Below are 25,865 nucleotides of genomic sequence, written 5' to 3'. Positions count from 1 at the left end.
CCCTTTTTTCTCTTTTCTTGAAGGTCCGGGGTTACCCCGAGCCCCTGGTGACCTGGTACAGAAATGGGCAACCCGTCACCAGTGGGGGCCGCTTCCTGCTGGATTACGGTATCCGGGGGACTTTCAGCCTTGTGATTCATGCCGTCCGTGAGGAGGACAGCGGGAAGTATACCTGTGAAGCCACCAATGGTAGTGGTGCCCGCCAGGTGACAGTGGAGTTGACAGTAGAAGGTGAGTTCCAGAAGGCAGGAGCTTTGACAGGAGCTGAGCTGTCAGCAAACGAAAGAGATGTCCCAGGGGACAAACTAGATGCCACCTCGCTTTCCTGCTCGAGCCTTCCCAAGGCTTCCCTCACCTTGAGGCGTGAGGCCTCCTTCTGGTGGCTTATGGAGCCCTGCCCCTCGGGCCCCTGCCTGGCTCTCCAGACCCCTCTCCTACCACCCCACACCTGCTCACCCCACTGTGGTCACGCTGGCCTCTGCGGCTCCTTTAAGCAATGCCACGGGGCGTCTGTTCAGACGTCCGCTCCTTAAAGAGCCCTTTTCTGACCCCAGCCCTGTGACTTTTCATCCTCTGACCCCAACCCCACTCCCAATTTTGCTCCTAGGACTTATCACTGTCTCACATTACAGCCTCTCCTCTGTCCCCCACTAGATGGGAGCTCTAGGAAGAGATGGGTTTTATCCTGTTCATCGTTGCAGCACCTAGAAAACTTCCTGGCTGGGGTAGATGCTGAGATATTTGGGGAATTGATGGGCTGCACGTGTCATCATTAGCATCATTATGGAGCAATACATGCCCATTACTAAAAATTGTGTTGCTCAAAAAAATATACAGGAGATAAACATACCTCTGTATTATTTTGTCTTTTTCTCACCTCTATACTTACAAAAATACTATTAATATTAAAATGTCTGGGAGAAAACTGATTTTTGCCACTAGTATATTCCCCTGGCATGCTGAAGCCACTCCACTAGAGAGAATGTTTCCAGGTCGGGCCCCTGAGTGGTACCTAAAGCTTGATTCCACAAGGGCATTGGGGTCTGTCAACCCCTCAGCAGTAAAACCAGGTTCCCATGGCCCTTCCAGGCCTCTCTAAGTGCTTATCAACCAGGGGCTCAGACTTGCTTCTTCTTGTTCAGAAGTCTGTCCTCCCAACCTAGTTTTTAGGGGACACTGTGTGGCAGGACTATGGAGAGAGAACCCAGGTAGTCAGGGAAGGTTCCAGAGGGGGCGGGGTGCACCTGGGCCAATGGCCACTCTTGGCCCTGTTTATCCCATTTCTCCATACCACAGAAGGGCAGGCAGGTTGTTCCACAGAGCAGAGTTTGCATAATTTGGATGCTTACCTTGAATTCTTTAACCGAGTCCCTCACTCATTCTAATGACCTTTAAGTGCCCATGGCTGGAGCATTTCAGATGGAGGCAGCCCCTGGTCAGAGTCTGGGGATGGACCTCATCTCTGCCACTCTGGTGCTGTGCTTTCCCGTAAATTATCTACTTTTCAATGCCCACACTTTGAGTTGAGGCCTACAAATAAAAAATTATACTACAGGCCCACATGAAAGAGAAATACAGTTAAATTTAAGAAGCAGGGAGGGGGAGGGGGCTCAGTAAGTTCCTACATAATGGGTACAACACAAGAGCACGTGGGATGCTTTTTGAGGGGAAAGACTCAACTACCACTCGACTGTACCTTCCAAATGCAAACAATGTAACCTAATTGTATGTACCCACATACTAACCCAAAATTAAAAAAAAAAAAAATTACCCTACCCCTTTTTCTGATTTCCTATTTGGAGCTGGGGAAATGGAAAGTGTGCTGAGTTATGAGTCAGGGTCCATGGTCCTGGATTGGCAACTTGTGCCAATCAAATGCGTGGCTTTAGACCTCTGGACCTTGTTTCTGTAGAGTAAAGGGTTTGAATTTGGTGACCTCTACAGTCTGGGCTAGCCCTTATTTTCTATAATCCATTTTAAGGGAGGACTGGATGAGATAGGAATGTCGGGGAGGTATAAAATCCTAGATAATATGATATGAAAACCTTTTCTTCAATTCCCATTATTGAGGAAGTGAGGGAACATTTTCAGTAGGTCACAGTACCTGGGGCAGGGAAGGGCCATATGGCAGGAGAGCTGTAGAAGAGTGAGAGCAGCCTAAGGCTCCCAACTCTGCCACATCCCCTTTGCTTTTAATTTGGGGAGATTCAGGCCCCTAAATTAAAATTAAGATACAGGCAATTAAGATAAAATTAAAAGATAAAATTTTAAGACATTAGAAGACATAACCTCTGCCAATGTCCGTGGACCCCATGCACATCCTGCTTCCGCTTCAGAGGTTGCTTGTAGGCTGATGTGTGGTGCGGGGCCATCCCTAGGACCACAGACCCTCAAGGACCCACTCTGGTGCCTTCTAACATGGGTAATTTGTCAACTGTGCCAGGCTAGCCCAAGCCTTTACAAAGGGAATCCTGCAGCCACTTGCATGCCTTCCAACTCTTGGAAAGTGCTTCTTACTTGGGAAGAGCAGAGGTCCTGGAATTAAGAGATGTACTTCCTACGTGGAGTCTCTTAAACCCTTAGTGGTCAAATTTAGGTGATAGTGTTGTGCAGTGGAAAGAAAGGAGAATGGTTTTGGATTGAATTTTAGTTCTATTCATTTCTAATGAAAGGGAAATTAACCTTTCTGAGCATTCCTTCCTTTTCTGTAAATTAGAGCTCATGGCTGCCCTGTAGGGTGGTGTAAAGAGTAAACACAGCCACTGACAAATAGTCAGCACCCAGAGAATAGTAGCTTGGTCATTATTTGAACTGGCATTAACATTCTTAGAGCTGCTTATAGAGGGAAATCTGTAAAAGAGAAAGCTTCCTCATCTGATTTCCAATTTGATGATCAGAGCCAAAATCTTTCTTTTTCTTTTTTCTTTTTTTTTTTTACGGGTATATACCCTACTTTTTAAAAGCCAGGCAGATTCTTAAAATGCCCTGAGTTTTTGTCCTTTTCTGTCTCATCAAAGTTAGCAATATAAATGTGGTAGGGATGAAGATTTTTCTTTTTGCCCCATTAATCTCTTTGCTGTAAAATGGCTGTGTGTCAAGACCGCACTGGCAGAAGCCTCCCTTGTGTAGTATACAAAAGAGTTAGGTGGAAAATTACTTGCTCTCATTCTGTCCTTGAAGGACAACTTTGGATGTCCTTTTCTGTGACTCCCTTCCCTTCTTTGTTTTCACCTTCCACTTTGTCTTGGTCTCTTTTTCCCCATACAATATGCGCTGGCTCCCTTGCTGCCCAACTCTGATTTTTACTATTCGTGCTGCCTCCTTTTCTTTCCATCTCCTTCTCCACCCTTTGTGGAGTTAGGCTTTTCCCAGTTGCTCATAGTTCTAGCCTTTTCTTCTTTCATCAAATCTCATTCACTGAAGGTGCTAACTTTGTGTTGGGGTACAGAGAGCAACAAAACTTGATCATTGCCCACAAGAGACTGACTTCCTTGGCCTCACACTTTTTTATTATATTGCAATTAAGATCCACTGTTAGGCTGTATTTATGAAGTACTGGCTTTGAATGGTGCTATGTGGGAGACAGAATCCTTTGTTAGGTCCTTTTTTTTTTTTTTTTGTAGAGACAGAGTCTCACTGTACCGCCCTCGGGTAGAGTGCCGTGGCGTCACACGGCTCACAGCAACCTCTAACTCCTGGGCTTACGCGATTCTCTTGCCTCAGCCTCCCCAGCAGCTGGGACTACAGGCGCCCGCCACAACGCCCGGCTATTTTTTGGTTGCAGTTTGGCCGGGGCTGGGTTTGAACCCGCCACCCTCGGCATATGGGGCCGGCGCCCTACTCACTGAGCCACAGGCGCCGCCCAGGTCCTTTTTTTTGTTTTTTTTGAGACAGAGTCTCACTGTGTCGCCCTCAGTAGAGTACTGTGGCGTCACAGCTCACAGCAACCTCCAACTCTTGGGCTTAGCAATTCTCTTGCCTCAGCCTCTCAAGTAGCTGGGACTACAGACGCCCGCCACAACGCCTGGCTTTTTTTTTGTTGCAGTTGTCATTGTTGTTTAGCAGGCCCAGCTTGGGCTCGAACCCACCACCTTCAGCGTATGTGGCTGGTGCCCTAGCCACTGAGCTACAGGCATTGAGCCTGTTAGGTCCTTTTTACAAAAACCTGGTTGGTCAGATAAGAACCAGACACATCGAAAGCTAAGCAAAAGCACAACTCCAGTCACAGGCAGTACGGGTGCATTTCTGAAATGACTGGCACATTAGCCCTGTAAGTGCAGAGCAAATTGAGGCCCATGGAGGCTGGAGTGATCTATGATGTCTTCTTAGAGGAAGAAGGGCTTGAGCTAGTCCTAGAAGAGCAAGTCGGATTTGGATGGTAGATTGAGATTCAGATGATGGGGACGAGAGGGAAGTGGGAAGAGTTAAGGCCCAGGGTCGGAGTAGGTGAGCTCAGTGTGGGGGAGTAGACAGATACTAGTGGAGAGAAGTGGGGAATGAAGCTGATGGACAGGTTGGGAGGAGACAGTGGGAGGTCTGCAGCTGGAGGCTGGCAGATTTTGGAGTCCCATCCACTCCAGAGAATGAATGGACTGCTCCTTTTGCGCTTCTGTGCTGCTCATAGCTCTCCACTGCTCATAGCTCTCTGAATGAACTGATCCTCTTAGCCACACTGGAGCTGCATGCTGTGTGATGACTTTCATCTCACAGATCTTTTTAGCCTTACTTGTATTTTCACAAGTATTCTGATTACACTTTTTCAGGTTTTTGTTAATCTCTCATACACCATCATATTGCATGATCCCCAAGAAACAGGGTGCTTATTGATACAGTGAGTTTCTCCAGGTCCATGCTTGAGATAACCTTCCCATATGGGCGCTTTCCCATGGAATGGCTTCCAGCCGGACAGCTGCTCTGGACAGCAGCCAGATGACTAACAATGTATCGAACCTTCAAGAAGGCAGCCTCTCGCAATGGGTATAAATTTTTCTTTGTTTTCTTATAAATTAATATAAAACTAGCTTTATGATTTAAGTACTAAAGAGAATCCCTGTTACTCAGCTTAGTATTATTTGTGGAATCACTGGAACACAGTTCTAGAGAAGGAAGCTAGGATGCCTGGGAGTTTTGGCCTTTAAAAGAAAACTATAAAGGAAATAAATTATTTTCTGTCTGTGGAGTGTCTAAATTTCTCTAGAGTACTTAAGACAATTGAGATCACTGGCATCAATTCATTGAACTATTTCTCCCCCAAACAAAACTGCATGTTGCTGTTCCTTTGAATTCACTGGGTAGGATATATGACTACCTTATCTATGAATGACCAGGAAATAGATTGTCTTCTAAGAGGTGGATATTTGACTTCAACCTCTTGAGGAAGAATTGATTCTTTAGTGCGTTAGTTTCCTGGATTCCCCAAACAGAACTCTGAAATAACCTCCTTAACCTCCATGGAAGGGTATGCTTGTTACAGAGTCTCACAGCACAGGAATAATGTACATGTGTGCATTCCAGCAGGAATGGGCTGCACCGTGACTCTGCCTAGGTGGAGAGTGTAGAAGGAAGGCCGTGTTTAGGACAAGGGCCCTGTATGTATGGTGACAAGCATCTTCTTGCAGAGTCTCATTAATATTATGGTTAGGACTTGGGTTGCTCCCATGAAGACTCATTGAAACTTTTGGCCGGTGATGGTTCCCATCTCCTTAGGAGGAAGGGTGGCCAGACTACCTCAGTCATCCTCAAATGCTCCCTGCCCACTCCTGCATCAGTTGTCACCGAATCCTGCTGTGCCAACATCTGTGCAGCTGTCACCTTCCCATCCCTACTGCCACCATCTGGCTCTGGCTGCCATCATCTCTTACCTGCTGCTGAAGTGTTCCACTGGTTTCTCAATTTCCACTCATGCCCCGCTATAATCTCCACGTTGCTGTTTTAAATAACTTTCCTTTTAAATTCATATCAGATTATATCACTCTCTCCCTTGACCACTCCAGTGATTTACCATTGCCTCTGAATTAAACTCTCAACTTCATCAAGGCCCTGCCTATGTGACGTGGCTCTTTATCTCCGCATTCCTCCTTGTCTGCTATGTTCTAGCCACTCAGATCTGGTTGGTTCTCTCAAATGCTGAGCCTTTCTCCCCCAGAGCCTGGCCCTGGGCTCCTCTGCCCTCTCCCCCTGGAAATCCTGCTCGACTTTCTGGCCCCAGTTCAGACCTCACTACACTGCTTCTTCCCCACTACAAGTGCAAGCTCCATGAAGACAAAGACATGTCCTTTCTTAATCAGTTGCTAAATCTCCAGTGCTGGGAGCCTAGCACAGGGCCTGACCCCATAGGAGATGTCCAGTCCACAGGAGATGCTCAGTAAATATATGTCTTTTGGGGACCTCATCTGTACTAAAATACCGATCTAGTCCATATTATATAGAAGTGTTAGCTAGAGCTTCAACAAATAGACAAATATGTTTTCGATAAAAGCCAGAATAAAATCTGAGCCTTAAGAGAAAAGTGAAGTGCGTCCAAGTGGTTAATATTCAGCCAGAAGCTGTGATCCTGGGCATTTTCCCAGAGTTTGCTTAAGCCAGTGACTCTAAATGGTGACAGTACCACCCTCTAGGGAACACTTAGAAGATTCATGGGGCCCTTTTGTTTTCCTAGTGATTGGGGGAGCTGCTGGCATTTAATGGGCAAGCACTGGGGTGCAGGATGTGCTGAATTTTTCCTAACTCCTAACAGGAGCCAAGAAACACGCAGGAACAGAAGCACCACAAATACAGTACATTAATCTGTGGTTCGTTAGTCTTTAATACATTTTTTTAAAAGCTCTTAAAAAGTGTTAAAAACAAGCCCAATAACTTAAGAAATGGTCATTAAAAAGAATGAAGTTATAACTTCAAAATTACTGAAAACCTTACACCATGCACATTTTTCTACTAAGTGAATTATAGCGTTTCTACCTATGTAGAGATATAATTTTTATATAATTACATGTATATATAGTTCAGTTACTACACTATTACCCTTTACTATTGCCCTAAAAATGTGGACCAGAGGAGATTTGAAATTCTTAACACATTTAGAACCAAGTAGTATTAAATTAATGAAGACATACAAAGTGTAGATGTCTCATTAAATTTTACTGCCATCTCACGTGTTTTTTTAAAACTTTGGGGTCTGGTGATAAATCTGTGTTGTAAACATTACCTATGGAAGTTTTTTCTGTTGGGGTTACTACTATTTTCATCCTAACACAAAGCTTCTGTATGCCTTCTTATTTTTTTTTTTTTGTAGAGACAGAGTCTCACTTTATGGCCCTCGGTAGAGTGCCGTGGCCTCACACAGCTCACAGCAACCTCCGACTCCTGGGCTTAGGCGATTCTCTTGCCTCAGCCTCCCGAGTAGCTGGGACTACAGGCGCCCGCCACAACGCCCGGCCATTTTTTGGTTGCAGATTGGCCGGGGCCGGGTTTGAACCCGTCACCCTTGGTATATGGGGCCGGCACCTTACCGACTGAGCCACAGGCGCCGCCCTACCTTCTTATTATTACTCTTCCTTTATCCAAACCAGTCACTGAATTTGTATTTCAAGGTGTGGTGGGATTTTAAAACATAGGTAAGGTTTCTGTGCCAACTTTGTACTATTGAACCCCACGTCGTAAAACAGAGAATTGTTTTCGCACCATATTAATAGTGTTTTTTGTTTCATAGTTTCTCCACTTCAGTGGTCTGTAACTTACCTTGCTAGGTTATCTTCCAAGGTTATTTTCTTTTTTCATTTTTTATATCATCATGTTCTATTATTTATCTTATTTTCATTCTGATTTTCTAGTAGCCAGCTGTATACCTGGGTTTTTCATTTTCCTGTGCTACATGTACAGTATTTTTTTTTTTTTGTAGAGGCAGAGTCTCACTTTATGGCCCTCGGTAGAGTGCCGTGGCCTCACACAGCTCACAGCAACCTCCAGCTCCTGGGCCTAAGTGATTCTCTTGCCTCAGCCTCCCGAGTTGCTGGGACTACAGGCGCCCGCCACAACGCCCGGCTATTTTTTGGTTGCAGTTTGGCCGGGGCGGGTTTGAACCCGCCACCCTCGGTATATGGGGCCGGCGCCTTACCAACTGAGCCACAGGCGCCGCCCCATGTACAGTATTTTTTTCATCATTTACTTTTAAATCCAAGCATGCATTATGAATTGATGCAAGTGTCTGAGGGTCCTTTCCATCTAATGTCCTGAGTGTTTACATATTGAAACAGTCATGCTTGGACAGTGACATATTGAAATACCTATTATTAGAATTTACTTTTCTTCTGTATCTCTTTGGTATTTTGTTTAAGGCTTTACTTTTTTAAAAAAAATTATATGTATGGGTGATAAGCGGTGAACATTGATTCAGAAGGGCACAGAGGGCCTCTTACTAAATATGTGTAATAACCCCTCCTTGTGATGGGGCTTTGACAAAGTAGGACCCTGACCTTCAGGTAGAGTCAGAGTGTGAGGTATGAGAGGGGAGGAGGCAAACAAGTGAAGTGGGGACTGTGGGGCTTTAGGTCTTCACATTCACAAAACCAGAAGAACAGAAGCTCTTTCCTTCTGTTACAAGAAAGTAATAATAATGATAATGTTAAAATTAGTTACCATCAGTGTGTTCAAGAGAGAATATAGCCATATGTCAACTATTTAAATAAAGCAAGAGACAAAGTGAAAAAAAAATAAAGCGGACACTTGTTCTGATAGAGAACCACTGTTTTTAAAAATACGTGGGAATTGTCCACAGGTAGGGTGGCTGCTCCCCGGTTCTCCTGGTTTACGCCTGTCATCCTGGCATAGTTATTAATCGTGTCCCTTCCAGTATTCAGAGTCCCTGTTTGGGTGATAAATTGCATCAGTCCACATTTTTAGAGGCATTTCTCCTCCTTAGAGTCTCCATCACGTTATTCACTTTTGGAGCAGTAAGTTCTCTCTCAATTCAGTCTTTTCCTTTGACAAATAGGGTTGGGTCTACTTTTAGCCCCTTCACTCTTGAACTCTTTGCTCCTAAGCCCTACCGCCAGTCTCTGTTTCTCATCCTTGAAAAATCTACAGTCACTGGCTCAGACACCTTCAGTGTCTCAGCCTTCCCTTTTCCTCACCAACTTGATCTGTCCTGTCCAGGGCTCTGAACTCACTCTTCTATTTTTGGTATTTCTACCTTATTCTTCTTTCCACTTATTTTTCTACATAGCCTTAGTGTTCTGCCAAATTTTCGTACTTTTGCAGAATTAATTTTGCCTTATCTGACAGTTTGCAACTTCAAGTTTTTTTCCTATAAATAGACTCCATTAGATACTTTAGCCCAAATTCTCTTTTTGTTTTGATTTAAACTCTGGTGTTAACTCACATTTAAAACTCTGGTGTTAACTCGCATTTAAATAAGCATTTCTCAATACCATTTACTTTTAGCTGACTTTTTGAATCATATAAACTACTCTTCTCTAAAGTCTCTAAATAACGTTCTTTTTGCTATTCTTGGGTAAAATGTCATATTTTTTGCTTTCATTTTATTATTTATTTATTTATTTATTTTTTACTAAATCATAGCTGTGTACATTAATGCGATCACAGGGCACCATACACTGGTTTTATAAGACCGTTTGACATATTTTCATCACACTGGCTAACATAGCCTTCCTGGCATTTTCTTAGTTATTGTGTTAAGACGTTTACATTCTACATTTACTAAGTTTCACATATACCCTTGTAAGATGCGCCGCAGGTATAATCCCACCAATCACCCTCCCTCCGCCCACCTCCCCCCTCCCTCCCTTCCCTTTCCCCCTTCCCCCTATTCTTAGGTTATAACTGAGTTGCAGCTTTCATATGAAAGCCATAAATTGGTTTCATAGTAGGGCTGAGTACATTGGATACTTTTTCTTCCATTCTTGAGATACTTTACTAAGAAGAATATGTTCCAGCTCCATCCATGTAAACATGAAAGAGGTAAAGTCTTCATCTTTCTTTAAGGCTGCATAATATTCCATGGTGTCCGTATACCACAATTTATTAATCCATTCGTGGATCGATGGGTACTTGGGCTTTTTCCATGACTTAGCAATTATGAATTGGGCTGCGATAAACATTCTGGTACAAATATCTTTGTTGGGATGTGATTTTTGGTCTTCTGGGTATATGCCTAGTAGAGGAATTATAGGATTGAATGGCAGATCTATTTTTAGATCTCTAAGTGTTCTCCAAACATCTTTCCAAAAGGAATGTATTAATTTGCATTCCCACCAGCAGTGCAGACTTTCATTTTATTTTTTAAGGAATAAAGGAATTTTAACCTTTAGACTAAAAGGTTTAGCTCCCAAGAGTTTTAAAATGCTCAGTCTTTTGAATCCAGCAATCCAAGTTTAAATCTTGGTGGAAGCTTTCCGTTTAATCCAGAAGAAGGTCTTACAGTATAACAGTGAGCACTCTGGACTCTAAAAACGCTCAGCCTAATTTTTTTATTGTGGTAAAATACACATAATGTAAGATTTACCAATTTAACCACTTCAAAGTGTACGGCTCACTGTCATTAAACGCGTTCACAGTTTGTGCAGCCATCGCCACTGTCTCGTTCTGAAACTTTTCCATTACCCCCAGTGGACCCCACACACATCCAGCATTCACTCCCCATCCCCTCCTCCTACAGCCCCTGGCAACAACTAACCAACTTCTTTCCCTGTACTCGCCTCTCCTGGACATTTGACATGCACGGATTCAGACCATATGTGGCTTTTTGGGTCTGGACTCCTTCACTTAGCACACAGTACACAGAAATTTGGGGCAGGAGTGTTCATGGTTGTGTGTGGGCAATGCTGCAATGGAGAGGGTGCATAGAGGCCCTGCTCACCTCTTTAGGTGTTTGGAGGCCAGATTTTACTTTCTCTTCCCTCTCCCTTTTCTTTTTTTTTTTTTCTTTTTCTTTGTTTTTGTTTTTGTTTTTTTGAGACAGAGTGGGTAGAGTGTTGTGGCATCACAGCTTGCAGCAACCTCCAACTCTTGGGCTTCAGTGATTCTCTTGCCTCAGCCTCCCAAGTAGCTGTGACTACAGGCGCCCGCCACAACACCCGATTATTTTTTGTTGTTGTTGTAGTTGTCATTGTTGTTTTAGCTAGTCCAGGCTGGGTTTGAACCCGCCAGCCTCGGTGTATCTGCCCAGCACACTATCCACTGAGCTACAGGCACTGCCCTCCCTCTCCCTTTTCTTATAACAAGATCATGTTTTGTTTTTTCTTTACCATTGTACAGGTTTTAGAAAATATAGCTAAATAAAATTACTTAGAGTCCACCCTCCAAAACCAATAACTTTTTTTTTTGTATTGACTTTGTTTATTTTTTTTTATTGTTAAATCATAGCTGTGTACATTTGTGCAATCGAGGGGTACAATGTGCTGGTTTCATATACAATCTGAAATATTCTCATCAAACTGTTCAACGTAGCCTTCATGACATTTTCTTAGTTATTGAATGTAGACATTTGTATTCTGCATTTAGTAGGTTTTGCCTGTATCCATTCTAAGATGCACCATAGGTGTGGCCCCACCCATTACCCTCCCTCCACCCTGACTTCCCCCTCCCTTCCCCTCCTTGGCCCTTTCCCCATATTCTTGTGCTATAGTCGGGTTATAGCCTTCACATGAAAGCTACAAATTAGCTTCATAGTAGGGCTGAGTACTTTGGATACTTTTTCTTCCATTCTTGAGAAAAACCAATAACTCTTAATAACATTTTGATACCTTCTGTTAATTTTCCTGTTTGGGTGTTTTACTTTTACCTGGTTAGATTGAATAGATAACTTTGTATGCTGCTGTTTTGTTTTTTTTTTTTTCATGAAGTGCATTTATTTAACAAATATTCAAATACCTGCAGTATACTGGGGATTATTCTGGATAACTCTGGGAGTGGATAAGACATTCTGGTGGGATGTGGCTTGGAGCTCATCAGCATATAGATGATATTTAAAGCTTCAGGACTGTCTGGGAAGAAGACAGAGCTAAGAAGGATCCCAGGACTGAGTCCCAGCGGACCCAGTTTGCAGAGGTCAGGCAGTGAAGGTTGAGAGAAGATGGGCAACCAGCTAAAGGCAGGAGAATTTAAAAGAGAAAGAGCTTTGAAGTGGAGTGGGCCTTTCTGTCAAATGCTACTGAGCATCTGAATTAGATGGGGACAGAGGATCTGCCAGTGAGTGTGGCCAGGTGGTCAGAATGGAGCTCAGTGAAATGAAGAGGCCCATATTTGGAACGTGCTAAGGAGCAAATGGGAACGTGCTAAGGAGCAAATGTTAATATTTTAACACATACGTGTTATCTGCATATTTCTTACATTTTTTTTGACACCGAGTCCCACTTTGTCACTCTCTATAGAGTACTATGGCATCATAGCTCACAGCAACCTCAAACTCTTGAGCTCAAGTGATTCCCTTACCTCAACCTCCCCAGTAGGGCACAATCCCTAAATAGTTTTTTTAATTTTTAGTGGAGATGGGGGTCTCCCTTTTGCTCAGTCTGGTCTTGAACTCCTGAGCTAAGGCGATCCACCCGCCTCAGCCTCCCAGGATGCTGGGATCACAGGCATGAGCAGATATTCTTAAACACAATGTAATAGCAGAATAAAATGTCTACTTATACATTTAACATAACCACTTTCTATCTTCCTAATCTGTGACATTTACATTGTTTCCAGTTTTTACTGTTACAAAGAGGCCAAAATAAACAGCTTTGTAAGTTTTCCTTTCTAGTTTTAGCATCATTTCCTTCCATTGGAGTCACAGAATGGGAGATACTGGTGTAAGAGCAGAGCATCTTTAAAGCCTCTGATTTTTTCCATGGTCAAATACTTTCCTTTAAGTACTGAACTGTCTGCCCTCCCTATGGCAGCCTCTGAGGGGCCCAGCATCTTGACTATACGTGTCAGCTGCATCCTTCCTAAACAAGTCTCTCCTTTAGAAGTTCTTTGACCCTTGAATCAGGAATGGAATGACAAGAACCAAATCACATTATGGAATGAAAACTAGACAGAGCTCACTAAGTAATGTTAAATAGAAATCACCCGTCATATGAAGCCACAACTTAAATGTGATGCAGGTGTTTGTTATTAATCCCTTTCGCTAAGGTTCTGGTGAGACCAGGTATAACTAAGGGAAAGACTCAGGCGTGATCTTCCTCCTCCAGGCCTACGTTCCTATGCAGGCGTAGAAACACGATCAGTGCTAGAGTTTAAGGGAGTTTACCCTTTTCCCAGTAAACACCCTGCAAATTCCCCATAGCAGCTGTCTGCTGATATCAGCGAATGACTTCTACCCTCCTCATGCGTGCCTTGGCTGGGGTTTTATAAACATTCCCAGCTTGAAGCAAAAAGAGAACAACTTCCATGGTGATCATCATCTCAAAATTCCCCAAATTAAATTCTCTCCTCCCCATCTCCATTCCCCAAAATAAAACTCCCACTACTTCACAGTTACTTCCTGGTCCTTTATGACCACTTATTTCTGGTCCTTCACTGTGGTCTTGCAGGATTTGCTGTTTAACTCCTTTCTGCCCAGACGGCAGCAGCCACCCAGTAGGATAGCACGTGGTGTGACATCCTCTCATCCAGGACTGGCGGTGCCAGGCGTGGCAGCACTGCAGGCTCTGGGGGAGGTGCTGGCTCTGCCGGGGTTCGTCACCAGTGATCTGTCCTGCTCCATCTCGACTTGTTACTGTTTGCTGTTTGCTGGGCCTTAAGTAGGGGAATGGAGGGTGGAGAACAGAGGTGGTAAGAGATGTGCATGGGACATCTCCCTCCTTTTAACTAGGTCATTTTCTGGAGTGGTGCTGGGTCATCAAAGATAAGCCCCGAAATGGAAGACCCAGCGTGAGACCTAAGAGCACAGCAGAATGGCTGAGGGTTCTAGAACCCAGTACATCAGGGTAAATTTTTATATTCTTCCTGATTCTGTTACCTTTTGTGGGTGACTTGACTTCTTTGAATCTCACTTGTTTTCATCTGCTGAAAACATGAAGAATAATGTGTGTATGTAGTACCAGCCTTGTTACATTCTTGCAAGAAACTCACATAGTGATGTATACACAGGATCTACCGTAGCGCCCGTGGTGGCCCAGCGCACGCTCAGTCTGGGCTGACATTGCCGTCACTCTCCTGCCCACCGTGCTGTGGAATCTTCCTGGCTTTCATTGCTCCAGGTTGGTAGCTCAGGCCTGACGCTTCAACCGTCTTTCTTGCAGGTAGTTTTATGAAGAAGCATGGTCAGCCTGTTTCCAAAGCCTTAGGGTAAGTTCTGGGATGTTCAAGCCATAATAAGGGTTGGATTGGCTTTTCCTGCTGATGTGACCCTGATGCATCTAGGGAGTAAGTCTTCTGGGGCCTCCTAGTTATAATAACAAAAGGACGGGAGCCTAGAGGGATGTGATGTGTCATTCACACAGAACCTGCTGACCTGGTGGCCTCTGTGGGGACCCTCCTGGGGTCCAGCTGCTAAATGCTAGGAAGGGGGAGACGTGGCCAGAGTCTGCAGGTGATTCTAACAACCAAGGTAATAATCAGAACATGTAAATAAGCAGACTTAGGAGAGGTGAGTAACTGAAGCTGCTATAATGGACAAGCCCCAAATTGCAGTGGCTCAATAAAGGGAAAGTTCATTTCTTACTCGAGGGACATTAAGTTCAGATATTCAGATACAATATGTGAAGAGCCTTTCATGCTATTTTTCAGGAACCCGGGCCTCTTCCATTTTGGAGCTCCATCATCTCCTAGGCAGGCCCTTGGGTCACTGCTAAGCCTTCTGTGTCTCTCCAGCTCAGGCAAGAGAGAGTGTAGAGAGTATCAGAGGCTGTTTCTACAGGTCGGCCCAGGAAATAGCATTCAGCACTTCCATCTTGTGGCCGGCCTGAGTTCAGCAGAATTCAGGTGTACCTAAGTGCCCAGGAGGCTAGTAAACAAAGCCTGGCTGCGTGTCCAGGAGGTAGAGGAAATACGTTTTGGTGCCACAGATTTTTCCAGAAAGGGCATGAGGCAGTGTTCAAAGCATAGAGTTGAGAAGGCTGCTCTCTGATGGTTTCCAAGGCCAACTTAAAAGTGACTTGGGTGGGGTGGAAGGGGGAAGATTGAATCGCTGCCTTGCCTGGGGCTGGATTATCTGATGATTTCTTTCCAGGAACAGATTTTCAGTCCCAGCAGTGGAGACCCGTCCTAGCATCTGGGGAGAGTGCCCACCAAAGTTTGCTACCAAGCTGGGCCGAGCGGTGGTCAAAGAAGGACAGATAGGACGATTCTCCTGCAAGATCACTGGCCGGCCCCAACCACAGGTCACCTGGCTCAAGGTGAGCTTTCTCTCTGCGCTGACTCTGGCCCAGACCTGTTCAGGTTAGATGCTTTGAATAGTAGGAGGCTTCTTTCCATCACTTCCTTCTGTTCTGGTTTGTTAGAAATGCTTATTGTTGCCCCTGTCACACACCTTCCCTCTATTACTCAGACCACAAAGTTCCTATAATCCTTGTACTCACAAAATAGCATAAAACTTCTGAGTCAAGACAGATCTGACAATCTCAAGAGAGTGGACTATCAGTATATGGTATTGGGTTTCAAGCATAGCCATGCTTTTCATAAAGCATGTGGCACTGGACAAGTCACTGGATCTCTCGGAACCAGTGTCTCTCAGTTTCCTTATCTGGGAGGTAGAAATAATGCCACCTGCCTCTAGATATTGCCAGAAGGGTCCATGTGGAAATGCCATATAAATCCTTCAGGGCTGGGTGCAGTGAAGACAGAGGTGGAAGAAGTGGTGGGGAGAGGGGTGGGGGTTAGACGTCAAACTGGGCAGTAAGGGGGGGCGGGGTCACAGCCAGGCAGACTGGGAGTTTAGAGATGGAGCTCCTGGGTGAAAATGGTTATTGATAGTTCTTACCTGCTTCCTAATTCTCCTGAACTCACCCTGGGAAAAGACTAAAAGGAGTAGGAAGGCCAAGACAAGCCAAAGCGGGGGAATAGGGGTTTTCTTCCCTCAGGCTCGCCATGTGTCTGCGCTGAACTAGACAGAACACCCCTCACGGTACAGGCCTCAGGTAGGGCCCGGGCCCCATCTGAAGACAGCTGAGCGCTGCATTGACAGAGCCCAGCGCAGAAGGCTCTGCTGCCCAGGTCCTGGCGTCTGTCCCACCAGAATTGGCAGGAGGCAGGAGGACACTGCCGAAAGTTCAGCAGATTTCTGTGACCAGGCTGTCCTGTTGCCATCCACAGGGAAATGTGCCACTGCAGCCGAGTGCCCGGGTATCTATGTCTGAGAAGAACGGGGTGCAAGTTCTGGAAATCCATGAAGTCAACCAAGATGATGTGGGCATGTACACATGCCTGGTGGTGAACGGGTCAGGGAAGGCCTCCATGTCAGCTGAGCTTTCTATCCAAGGTATCACCGGTGGGCCGGCCAGTGCAGAACCATCCCTTCCAGGCCCGTGCCTTCCTGAAGGGCCCATTGGCTGTGCCTCTGCGTGTATGGCCATGTGACACACTCACGCACCCACACATCCCCTGGGGCAGGTCTCACAGGCCCCGTCACTGGGAGGAGGCTGTGCACTGGATCGACCTTCCGCCGAGCCCTCACACTCTGCCCTGTGTCTTCAGCCTCTCCCTCCTCAGACTCCTTTTCTGTGTCTCTAACTGCCAACTGGAGGAGTGGATGTTGTGCTCTAAAATGTGCTCATCATCCACACTACCCTTCAGATCAGGTGCTCCCTCGACCTGACGCTGTCACTGGGTCCCTGTGGTCTTTCTCACCCAGACTGGACAGTTCAGTGTGCTCTTTGACCCCTCCCCCTTTCCTCCTTCAACCGTCAACCCCGTCAGCTCTTCCTTGGAAATCTTGCTGAACATGTCTGTCCCAGGCTGGCACCTGTAGCACAGTGGTTATGGCGCTAGCCACATGCACCAAGGCTGGAGGGTTCGAACCCAGCCGGGCCAGCTAAACAACAATGACAACTGCAACAAGAAAATAGCTGGGCATTATGGCGGGCGCCAAGAGAATCACTTAAGCCCAAGAGTTGGAGGTTGCTGTGAGCTGTGTTGCCATAGACTCTACCAGGGCAACATGGGGAGACTCTGTCTCAAAAAAAAAGAACGTGTCTGTTCCTTACTGTCCCTCCGTCCAGCCTGGGGACCCAGAGGGCAGATGGGAAGGGGCTGGACGTCCCTTCCTTGAAGAAGACAGGCTCCCCCAGGAGGGAAGTGACCTTCTTGCCTTCCTTATCCTTTTCCCCCTCTTTTCTTCTGAGGTTTTTTGTCTGCATCTCTTTCTTTTCTCTGAAACTATTTCTCCTTACTCTAGTCACTATTTTTGGTCCAACCTGTGGATTTTTCACAGTCCACACAAAGAAACTCATTTCACAGTATAGTGCAACCCAGAACATGTATACACGGGTAAGCATATTTAACTGAAATGAGTTTCATGAAATAGTCCTGAACTGTATTATGTGAAGTACATGCCTGTGTTCCCTAGTCCAGTCAACACCACTACAACAAGAAGTCCTGGTCCTAACCAAAGAATTTGGCTCACTCACTGCTGGATCAGGAGCTTCCTTTAGGCATCCAGAGGACTGATTTAGCTGCTGTCCCTGTACCTACCCTGGTGCCGAATTGCAAACTGTTCTTTCTGGTGGACTTCATGACAAAATATGTTTCCTGGGATTGGTTTTGATTGATCTGTTTGATCAATTTTGATCAGTTTTGATCTGTTTCTATTCAAACAGACTGGGCACAGTAGCTCACACCTATAATCCTAGCACTCTAGGAGGTGGGTGGATTGCCTGAGCTCAGGATTTCGAGACCAGTCTGAGCAAGAGTGAGACCTCATGTCTCCTAAAAATAGAAAAACTAGCCAGGTGTCGTGGCAGGCACCTGTAGCCCCCTCTACTCAGGAAGCTGAAACCAGAGGATCACTTGAGCACAGGAGTTTGAGGTTGCTGTGAGCTATGACATCTCAGCACTCAACCCCAGGGCAACTGAGTGAGACTATTTAAAAAAAAAAAATACTCAAAAGAAAACAAAAAGGGCTAAATAAAACTAGGAAAGTATCGGTATTACCTTAATCTTGGTGCTGGCTTTCCGGGTTTGTTATAACCCTCTCTCTATTGTTGTATATTTTGAAATATTTTATGAAATTTTTTGAAAAAGAACATGACAGGAAAAAAGGTTTTTTTCTTCGAAGAACTGAATAAAATTACACTTCATACATTTTTAAAGCATGTATTTGTCAAAAGTCAACCCTTTGGGGGTTTTCTTTTTGAAGGCTACCAGTAAGTGACAGTGTTTGGGTTTGAAATTTTCAGTCAATATTTATTTTTATTTGTCCTTGGATTGGTTTTTGTTTCCTTCTGTTTAGCAAATAGGAACCAGTTCCATGTCCTCAGGGCGTGGTAGCAGGAACCTATTTAAAAGCCCTGGAAGGGCAGCATTTGCAGCTTTGACTCTGTACTCCAGGGCTAGGAGGAACTGATCAGACCTGGTTCATCCCCAGGAAAGCTGGAAGGAGTGGGCAGGGTGGGTCCGTAGTGTCAGCAAAATGCATGGGCCGTGAAAACTTGGTGTATAAAGTATTCCAGGCGTTCCACTAACATTCTTTCTACTCTTCTCCCCTTTCCCAGGTTTGGACAGTGCCAACAGGTATGTCCGGGCTTTGTGATTATGTTGTTTTCCATCCTGCCCTGCAAGGGAGGAAGAATTGTTATCAAGAAATGCCCTTAATTCTCAAGTTGTTGTATAGGGAGGGAGAATTGACTGGAGGAGATTGTTTTATTTCAGTGTTTTGTTTCATCCTCCTATCCTGGCTGTATATCAGGCTTGCTGTTGGTGCTGAGACTCAAAACCTCAGTGCCTCCCCTTCCTTAGCATCTAGGCAGTCCTTCCCTGGGAGGGGCGAGCACTCTGCCCTACATGTTCCAGGCCAGATCCATTCACTCACTCTGGTAGGTTCCTTGGGAGCCTCCTTCACTGTGTGAGGGCCAGTGCAGGATGTGGAGGGTACAGGGCCGAGCAGATGACCTAGCATAGAGAAGGGCTTTAAACCGGGTCACAGGCCGGGCATGGTGGCTCATGCCTATGATCCTAGCACTCTGGGAGGCCAGGGCAGGTGGATGGCTTGAGCTCATGAGTTTGAGACCAGCCTGAGCAAGAGCGAGACCCTGTCTCTACTAAAAATAGGAAAACTGAGGCAAGAAGATCACTTGAGCCCAAGAGTTAGAGGTTGCCGTGAGCTATGATGCCACAGCACTCTACCCTGGGCAACAGCTTGAGATTCTGTCTCAGGGATGGAGGGAGGAGGTCCACGAATACATAATTAGAAACTGTGATACATCTCTGAGGAAGAATAACAGAAAGGCACTGATTTAGAATAGAGGATCAGAGAAGTCCTTGCTAAAAACTCACTATTAAAGCTCAGACCTGTGAAGAGTAATAACAGCTGATGAAGAAAGGCTCAGAAAGAGTGTTCCAGAGGGGACCGCGGGAGAAAGCCTTGAGGGTGAGAGGTGGGTATGTGGGGACTCAGAAGGACGCCCAGGTGGCCATGACCTCATCCTCATAATCAGGGTCAGGAGCAGTGCAGCCAGCATCCTTAGGCCATCTGGAGCAGCTCAGTTTATTCTCAATATAGTAGAAAAGCTGTTGGAAAATCCTTGAGTTTGAAATGATATAATTCGATTTATGTTTTTAAGAGATTAATTATGGTTGCAGGGTAAAAAGTGGATTGGAGAGGACAGAGTGGACAAGGGAAATGGGGTGGGGTGTAAACTAGAAGGGCACCATGAGGAAGAGAAATGAGGCCCCAGGCAAGGTGTGGTGCAGGGAAGGGTCAGGAGTGGCTGCTCACACCCTGGCGTGGAAAACAGCAAATGGCAAAGAAAGACTTGTCTTTCTTGCTCTTAATGTGTGGGCTTCTGTGATCCCCGGAACCCGTGCTTGTGGTGAATAATGCTTGTGAGTAACCAGATGGTCATTCCATTCCTCCTCCTCCTCTCCCCACTCCTACCCCTCCCCCCTCCACCAAACAGGTCATTTGTAAGAGGAGCAAAGGCCACCAGTTCAGACATCAGGAGGGAGGTGACCAATGGAATCTCAAAGGGTTTCAAACCAGACAGTCTGGAGACTGCAGCTGGAAGTAAGAACTGCTCCAGCCCCCAGAGCACTGGCTCCCCAGCTTGGACAACAAACAGCCAGCCTCAGCCCCTGAGGGAGTCCAAGCTGGAGCAGTGTGGGGACCCCCCCAGAGCAGCCCTGAAGGACCCCGTCCTTCAAAAGACGTCCAGCACCATCACCCTGCAGGCCACAAGAGTCCAGCCTGAAACAAGGACACCAGTCTTGGGGGCCCTGTCTCCTTCTGGAGAAGAGAGGAAAAGGCCAGCTGCTCCCCATCCAGCCACTGTCCTCACCAGGCACTCTGGCCTGGGAAGCCAAGAAGCTGTGGACAAAGTTGCTAACAGAAAAATCCTCATGGAGAGCCAGAGGGATTCAGCATTCCCCAAATTTGAGAGCAAGCCTCAAGGCCAGGAAGTCAGAGAAGGTCAAACAGTCAAGTTCAGATGTGAGGGTGAGTAGAGCTAATTAAAATCACTGGTTCCCAAAGTGTATCTCCTTGGTGGTCACACCCTTCCTTCATCACGCAGCTGGTCAGCAGCCCCATATCTACCTGTCCCCTTGGACTAGGGCCCCCAGGGAACCACCTTATAGGGGTCTTCTCCTAAGTCTAGAAATGTCCTTTATTCTGGAGAGACACCCAGCAGTGGCCCATTACTGGTTGTTGAATAGAGCATTGGGCCTGTGCCCTAATTCTTACCACCCTAGAAGGAACAAAACCTTCATCATCACCAGCATCAAAAACAAACCCAGGGTCTCCCTTTCCTGGCTTTGTCTGACCTGCAGACCTGGTCCTCATCCTGTGTTCCTCCTCTTCAGGGACCCTGATGCTGCCCTAGGGTGTGTAGGCCTGTGGAGTGCAGGGGTGTGTAGGTCTGTGGAGTGCTTGAGGGGTGAGGAAGCACTCGAGGAGGGAGGGCAACCCCATGCAGACTGAGCCTTGCCCTCCCCCTGCCCCATCCACCAGTGCACCCCACTTTCCGGGGGCTGTTCTTCACCTGTCCCTATAGTTTCAGGGATCCCAAAGCCTGAACTGGCCTGGTTCCTGGAAGGAACACCTGTGAAGAGACAGGAAAGCTCTGTTGATGTTTATGAAGATGCCCAATCCCACTACCTCTGCCTGCCGAGGGCCTGGGCCGGGGACAGGGGGAAGTACGGCTGCATGGCTTCCAATATCCAAGGCCAGGCAACCTGTAGCTGGACCCTCCTTGTGGAAAATGAGTCAGTTCCTCCAGGTGACTCTGGATTCTGTGTGGAGGACCATTCCGGGGTACTTCTTACATTGCAAATTCCCCCTCTAAAACCCAGCACAAGTAGGTATCATCCCCACCCACATGCCCAGGCCAAATACATTGCTCTGGGCTGGTGATTCTTACTCAGAGTTCACATCAGAATCACCTCTAAATAAACGTGCCCAGGCCCCACTCCCAGCCCAGCTGAGAGCTCTCTTTTTTAGATCCCTCAGTTGTTTGAGCAGCACCATGACTCACTTTCGTAACCACAGAGAACCAAGCGTTCACTAAACACTCAGGTTTAAAGTAATGTGAGATGATGTGGAATGCCACATCTTTTATGTTTATTGTAATATCTGTTTATAAAAGTAATGCCTGTTCATCATGGGGAACGTAAACAACATATTATCTTATGACTCAGAAATAAATGATATTTTAATGTTTTTAAAATAACATCAACATGCTGTTTGTTTCTATCCTAATTTTCTTATGTAATATAAACATATTATCTAATATTCTGTGAAAGCATAATTTTTAATGGCCATAAAATATTGCATTGGGTGGATGTTATCTAATTTAGGTATGCTCTTATTTTCTCAGTATTTAAATTGTTTCCATTTTTAGCTATTACATGTGTAACAAAACTGTGATAAATATTCTTGTGCTTATCTCTCTTTATAAGATTTCCCTTTCCACTCTAAATGCACATGTAGACCCTAGACCCATGCATGTCCCATCCTTGAGAACCCTATTAAATAATGCCACAAGGATAGATTTAGTAAATTTCAGGCTGTTGGAAACTCTATGGGACAAATAACCTTCACTCACTTTTTGTCAACAAATAAATTGCAAGCAAAAAGGAGAAACGACCCAGAGGAAGCTTAGACTAAAAGATACATAAGCAACATCGGTAATTACAATAATTAGCCCCTGTGTGGATCCTGATTGAGATAATTTAATAATTTTTATAAGAACGTCAGGAAAATTTGGACTTTGAAGAACGATTCAATGAAAAGGAATTTGTGCTATTTTAAGATGTGCTGAGGATCTTGTTACTTGTTTTAAGCTCATCTGTTTTAGAGGTACAAACAGTTATCTACTGGTAAAGTGTAATTTCTGATATTTGCCTTAGAAGTAATTCATGTTTAGGGGGATTGGCAGAGATAGTAATGAAATGATATCAGGAGAAATGAAAGTTGACAGGTACCCTAGGGATTTACAACACCGCTATCTCTACATTTTGATAATTTTTGATAATAAACATGTCTTAAAAAGTAATCATTTAATGGTTTATCTATACAGTAAAATGGCACGGAGCCTTCTGTAGACTGATGTGAAACATGTCCAAGGTATTCTAGTAATGGAAAAGAACAAAGTATAGGCTGCATGTCATTGTGGAGTGGTATGTTTTTGTAAAAGGATGGAAAGCACTGTAGATACACTTGCAAAAAGATGCCAAATGTGCATAAAACATTTCTGGAAGGGCACACAAGTTGCCTCTAAAGGAGAAATTGGGGGATCGTGGAAAGGAATAGAAAGGGGGCTTACTCTTTGCTGTATACAGCTCATTCCCCTCTTTTTTTTTTTTTTTTTTTTGAGATAGAGTCTCACTCTGCTACCTTGGGTAGAGTGCTATGATATCATAGCTCACAGCAACCTCAAACTCTTGGACTTAAGTGATCTTCTTGCCTCAGCCTCCCAAGTAGCTGGGACTACAGGCACCTGTCACAATGCCTGGCTACTTTTTAGACGTGGAGGTCTTGCTCTTGCTCAGGCTGTTCTCAAACTCCTGAGCTCAGGCAATCCACTTGCCTCGGCCTCCCAGAGTGCTAGGATTATAGGCATGAGCCACCGGGCCCAGCTCATTCCCTTCTTAATTGGGATTTTTACTATATTAGTGAATTCCTTTACAAGGAGTATTGTCCCTTCCATTTGGAGGAGGGAGTGCCTGTAGGCAGAGTTCACAGGTCCAGGAGCGGGAGCCTCAGCATCCAGGCGGGGCTCTGTGTCTGGACAGGGGACAGGCACATGGCATTGGGTCCATCCCCAGAGAGCATCACCATGCCTATGGCTTCCTCTCCTGTGAAGTTACCCAAGTCTTGTAGAAGACTATTTTTAGCCTATTTGTGCATCTTGGGGAATTCTTACTTTGTTTTGTGTGACAGCTTTATGGAGATATAGTCACATAACATAAAAGTCACCCTTTTGAAATGTACTATTCAGTGATTTTTAATATAAGCACAGAGTTGTGTAGCCATCACAACTATCAAATTTCAGAACATTTTCATCACCCCTCTCATGATAAAACATACCAATAGCAGCCACTCCCTGTTCTCCCGGCCCCTGGTAAGCACTAATCCTGTTTCTGTCACTGTGGATTGTCCTATCCTGAACATGTCATGTATATGGAATCACACAGTCGGTGGTCTTCGTCCGGCTTCTTTCTCGTAGCATCACGTTTTCACAGTTTGTCTGTGTTACAGCAGGTCCACTTCATCTTTATGTCCGGATCATATTCCATTGTAGGAATACAGCATGTTTTGTGTATCCATTCATCAGTTGGTGGATATTTGGTTGTTTTCTACTTTTTTGCTATTGTGACAAGTGTTGCTATGAATACTTCCATACCTTTTTCTGAATACCTGTTTTCAATTTTAAGTGTATATACCTATGATTGGAACTGTTGAGTCATGTAGTAATTCTGTGTTTAACCTTTTGAGGAACTGACGAACTTTTCTACAGTGGCTGTACCATTTAATCCTCTGCCAGCAACATACAAGTGTTCCAGTGTCTTCACATCCCCACCAATACCTGTGATTGTCTGTTTTCTAATTATAATGGTCCACAGTCATCTCATTATGACTTTGATTTACATTTCCCTGATGACTAATGATGTTGGACATCATTTTATATGCTTATTAGCCATTTGTGTAACTTCTTTGGAGAAATACATATTCCAACAGAACAAGTATTTTCTATTTTTTAATTGCTGAGCTGTAAGACTTTTTCATATATTCTACATACAACTCCTTTATCAGACACATGATTTATAATAATTTTCCCCCATTCATGAAATCTAGATAATTTCTTATGTTGTAGTCCCAGAAGTCCCTGGTTAGTTAGCTTAATAATCAGCTAGCTGACTAGATAGAGATTTCCTTAAATGCTTTGAAGCAGCACATCTCCCGGCCTTTCCGAGGGGTTCTGTGCCTGTGTGTTGGGGCGTGTCATCATTGCTCCAGCCTTAGCCTTTCCTTCCTGCTCGCCCTGAGCCTTCAGGTAAGCTGGAGGTGAGAGAGGACAGCCTTCTCAGGTCCTTCCTGGGCATGTCCACAGCCCTGCACACATATGTAACCTTCTAGGTTCCCAGAAATATGTCAGAGCTTTTCCAAGCCCTGGACGTCCCGTTCCTCAGTTTTTCCTTTTATCAGACTCATTTGATTAGACTCAATTGATTTTGCTGCTTTGAGTTGCTGTGATATTGACAATTACCACCAGTTTTTGGTTGAGAACCACTGACATAGGGCAAGCTCTGAGTTAAGTCAAAGAAGAACCTGGAAATGGAACTCTTGAAGGAGCTGCCAGACAGCCCAGATAGTGACGGTTCTCTTAGGGATGGGGATATAGTCACATAACATGAAAGCCACCCTTTTGAAATGTACTACCAATTCAGGAGCTCTGAATCCAACCTGCTCAAAGCTGCCCCAGAGCTGGGGCAAGGAGGATGGGAGTGTAAACGCCATAGGTTTGCTGCTCTCATCAAGAACAGGGAGTTGGGGAGGGGAGGGTTGTTTTTAAATGAACGTTTCTCAAAATGTTGCAACCTTTGGTTACTTTCCAGAGTTCGGAAAAAGCTGATTTTGATTCTTGTTGCCAGTACCTTTTTCGAGAGGAGTAGATTTTCAGAGGTCTTTATTCTGCAGTTCCAGAAGTGCTTCTCAACTCCCTAGCTTCTGGGACACTAGCAGTTCCAAAGCCTCTCTACCCTCCAAAGTCCCAGCTCACCCTTGGCAGATGCCTTTACCAGGAACCGGGTTGTCTGTGCTCTTCCAGCTCTCCCTACAGACCCTCTTTCTCTCATCACTGAAAAAAAGTTATTTATTTCCCTTTCCCAAGGTTTCTATTTCTCTTTGCTCCCATGTGGAGAACAAAGATCTGATCTAATGATTTACTCTCCCACCACTTCTGCAAGCCATTGTTTTGTTTGTTTGTTTGTTTTTTGAGACAGAGTCTCACTATGTTGCCCTTGGTAGAGTGCTGTGGCATCACAGCTCACAGCAACCTCGAACTATTGGTCTTAAGTGATTCTCTTGCCTCAGCCTCCCTAGTAGCTGGTACTACTTTTTAGAGATGGCGCCCACCACAATGCTCAGCTATTTTTTGTTGTTGCAGTTGTCATTGTTGTTTAGCTGGCCCCAGGCCGGGTTCGAACCCACCAGCCTCAATGCATGTAGTCAGCACCATAACCACTGTGCTACAGGTGCTGAGCCTCTT

The 25,865-nt window shown here is 45.1% G+C and overlaps 1 protein-coding gene across 4 annotated transcripts in view; it reads left to right on the top strand.

Moving 5' to 3' along the window:
- MYLK (myosin light chain kinase) overlaps positions 1–25,865 on the top strand; it is a 212,626-nt gene that overhangs the window by 56,184 nt on the left and 130,577 nt on the right. For 3 of the 4 annotated variants that reach the window (XM_053565244.1, XM_053565243.1, XM_053565242.1), the window contains 6 exons: positions 24–231; positions 14,247–14,292; positions 15,176–15,341; positions 16,258–16,423; positions 18,654–18,672; positions 20,058–20,593. In XM_053565244.1, the coding sequence (XP_053421219.1) occupies positions 24–231; positions 14,247–14,292; positions 15,176–15,341; positions 16,258–16,423; positions 18,654–18,672; positions 20,058–20,593 (1,141 nt within the window). Of the gene's footprint in view, positions 1–23; positions 232–14,246; positions 14,293–15,175; positions 15,342–16,257; positions 16,424–18,484; positions 18,550–18,653; positions 18,673–20,057; positions 20,594–25,865 lie in introns of those variants that run through there. The other variant, XM_053565245.1, reaches the window with a different exon arrangement.

Source organism: Nycticebus coucang, chromosome 16, assembly GCF_027406575.1.
Source record: "Nycticebus coucang isolate mNycCou1 chromosome 16, mNycCou1.pri, whole genome shotgun sequence".
NCBI classification, from domain to species: Eukaryota; Metazoa; Chordata; class Mammalia; order Primates; family Lorisidae; genus Nycticebus; species Nycticebus coucang.
Note: the sequence above shows the minus strand (reverse complement) of the source record. Positions and strands in the feature narration are given on the sequence as shown.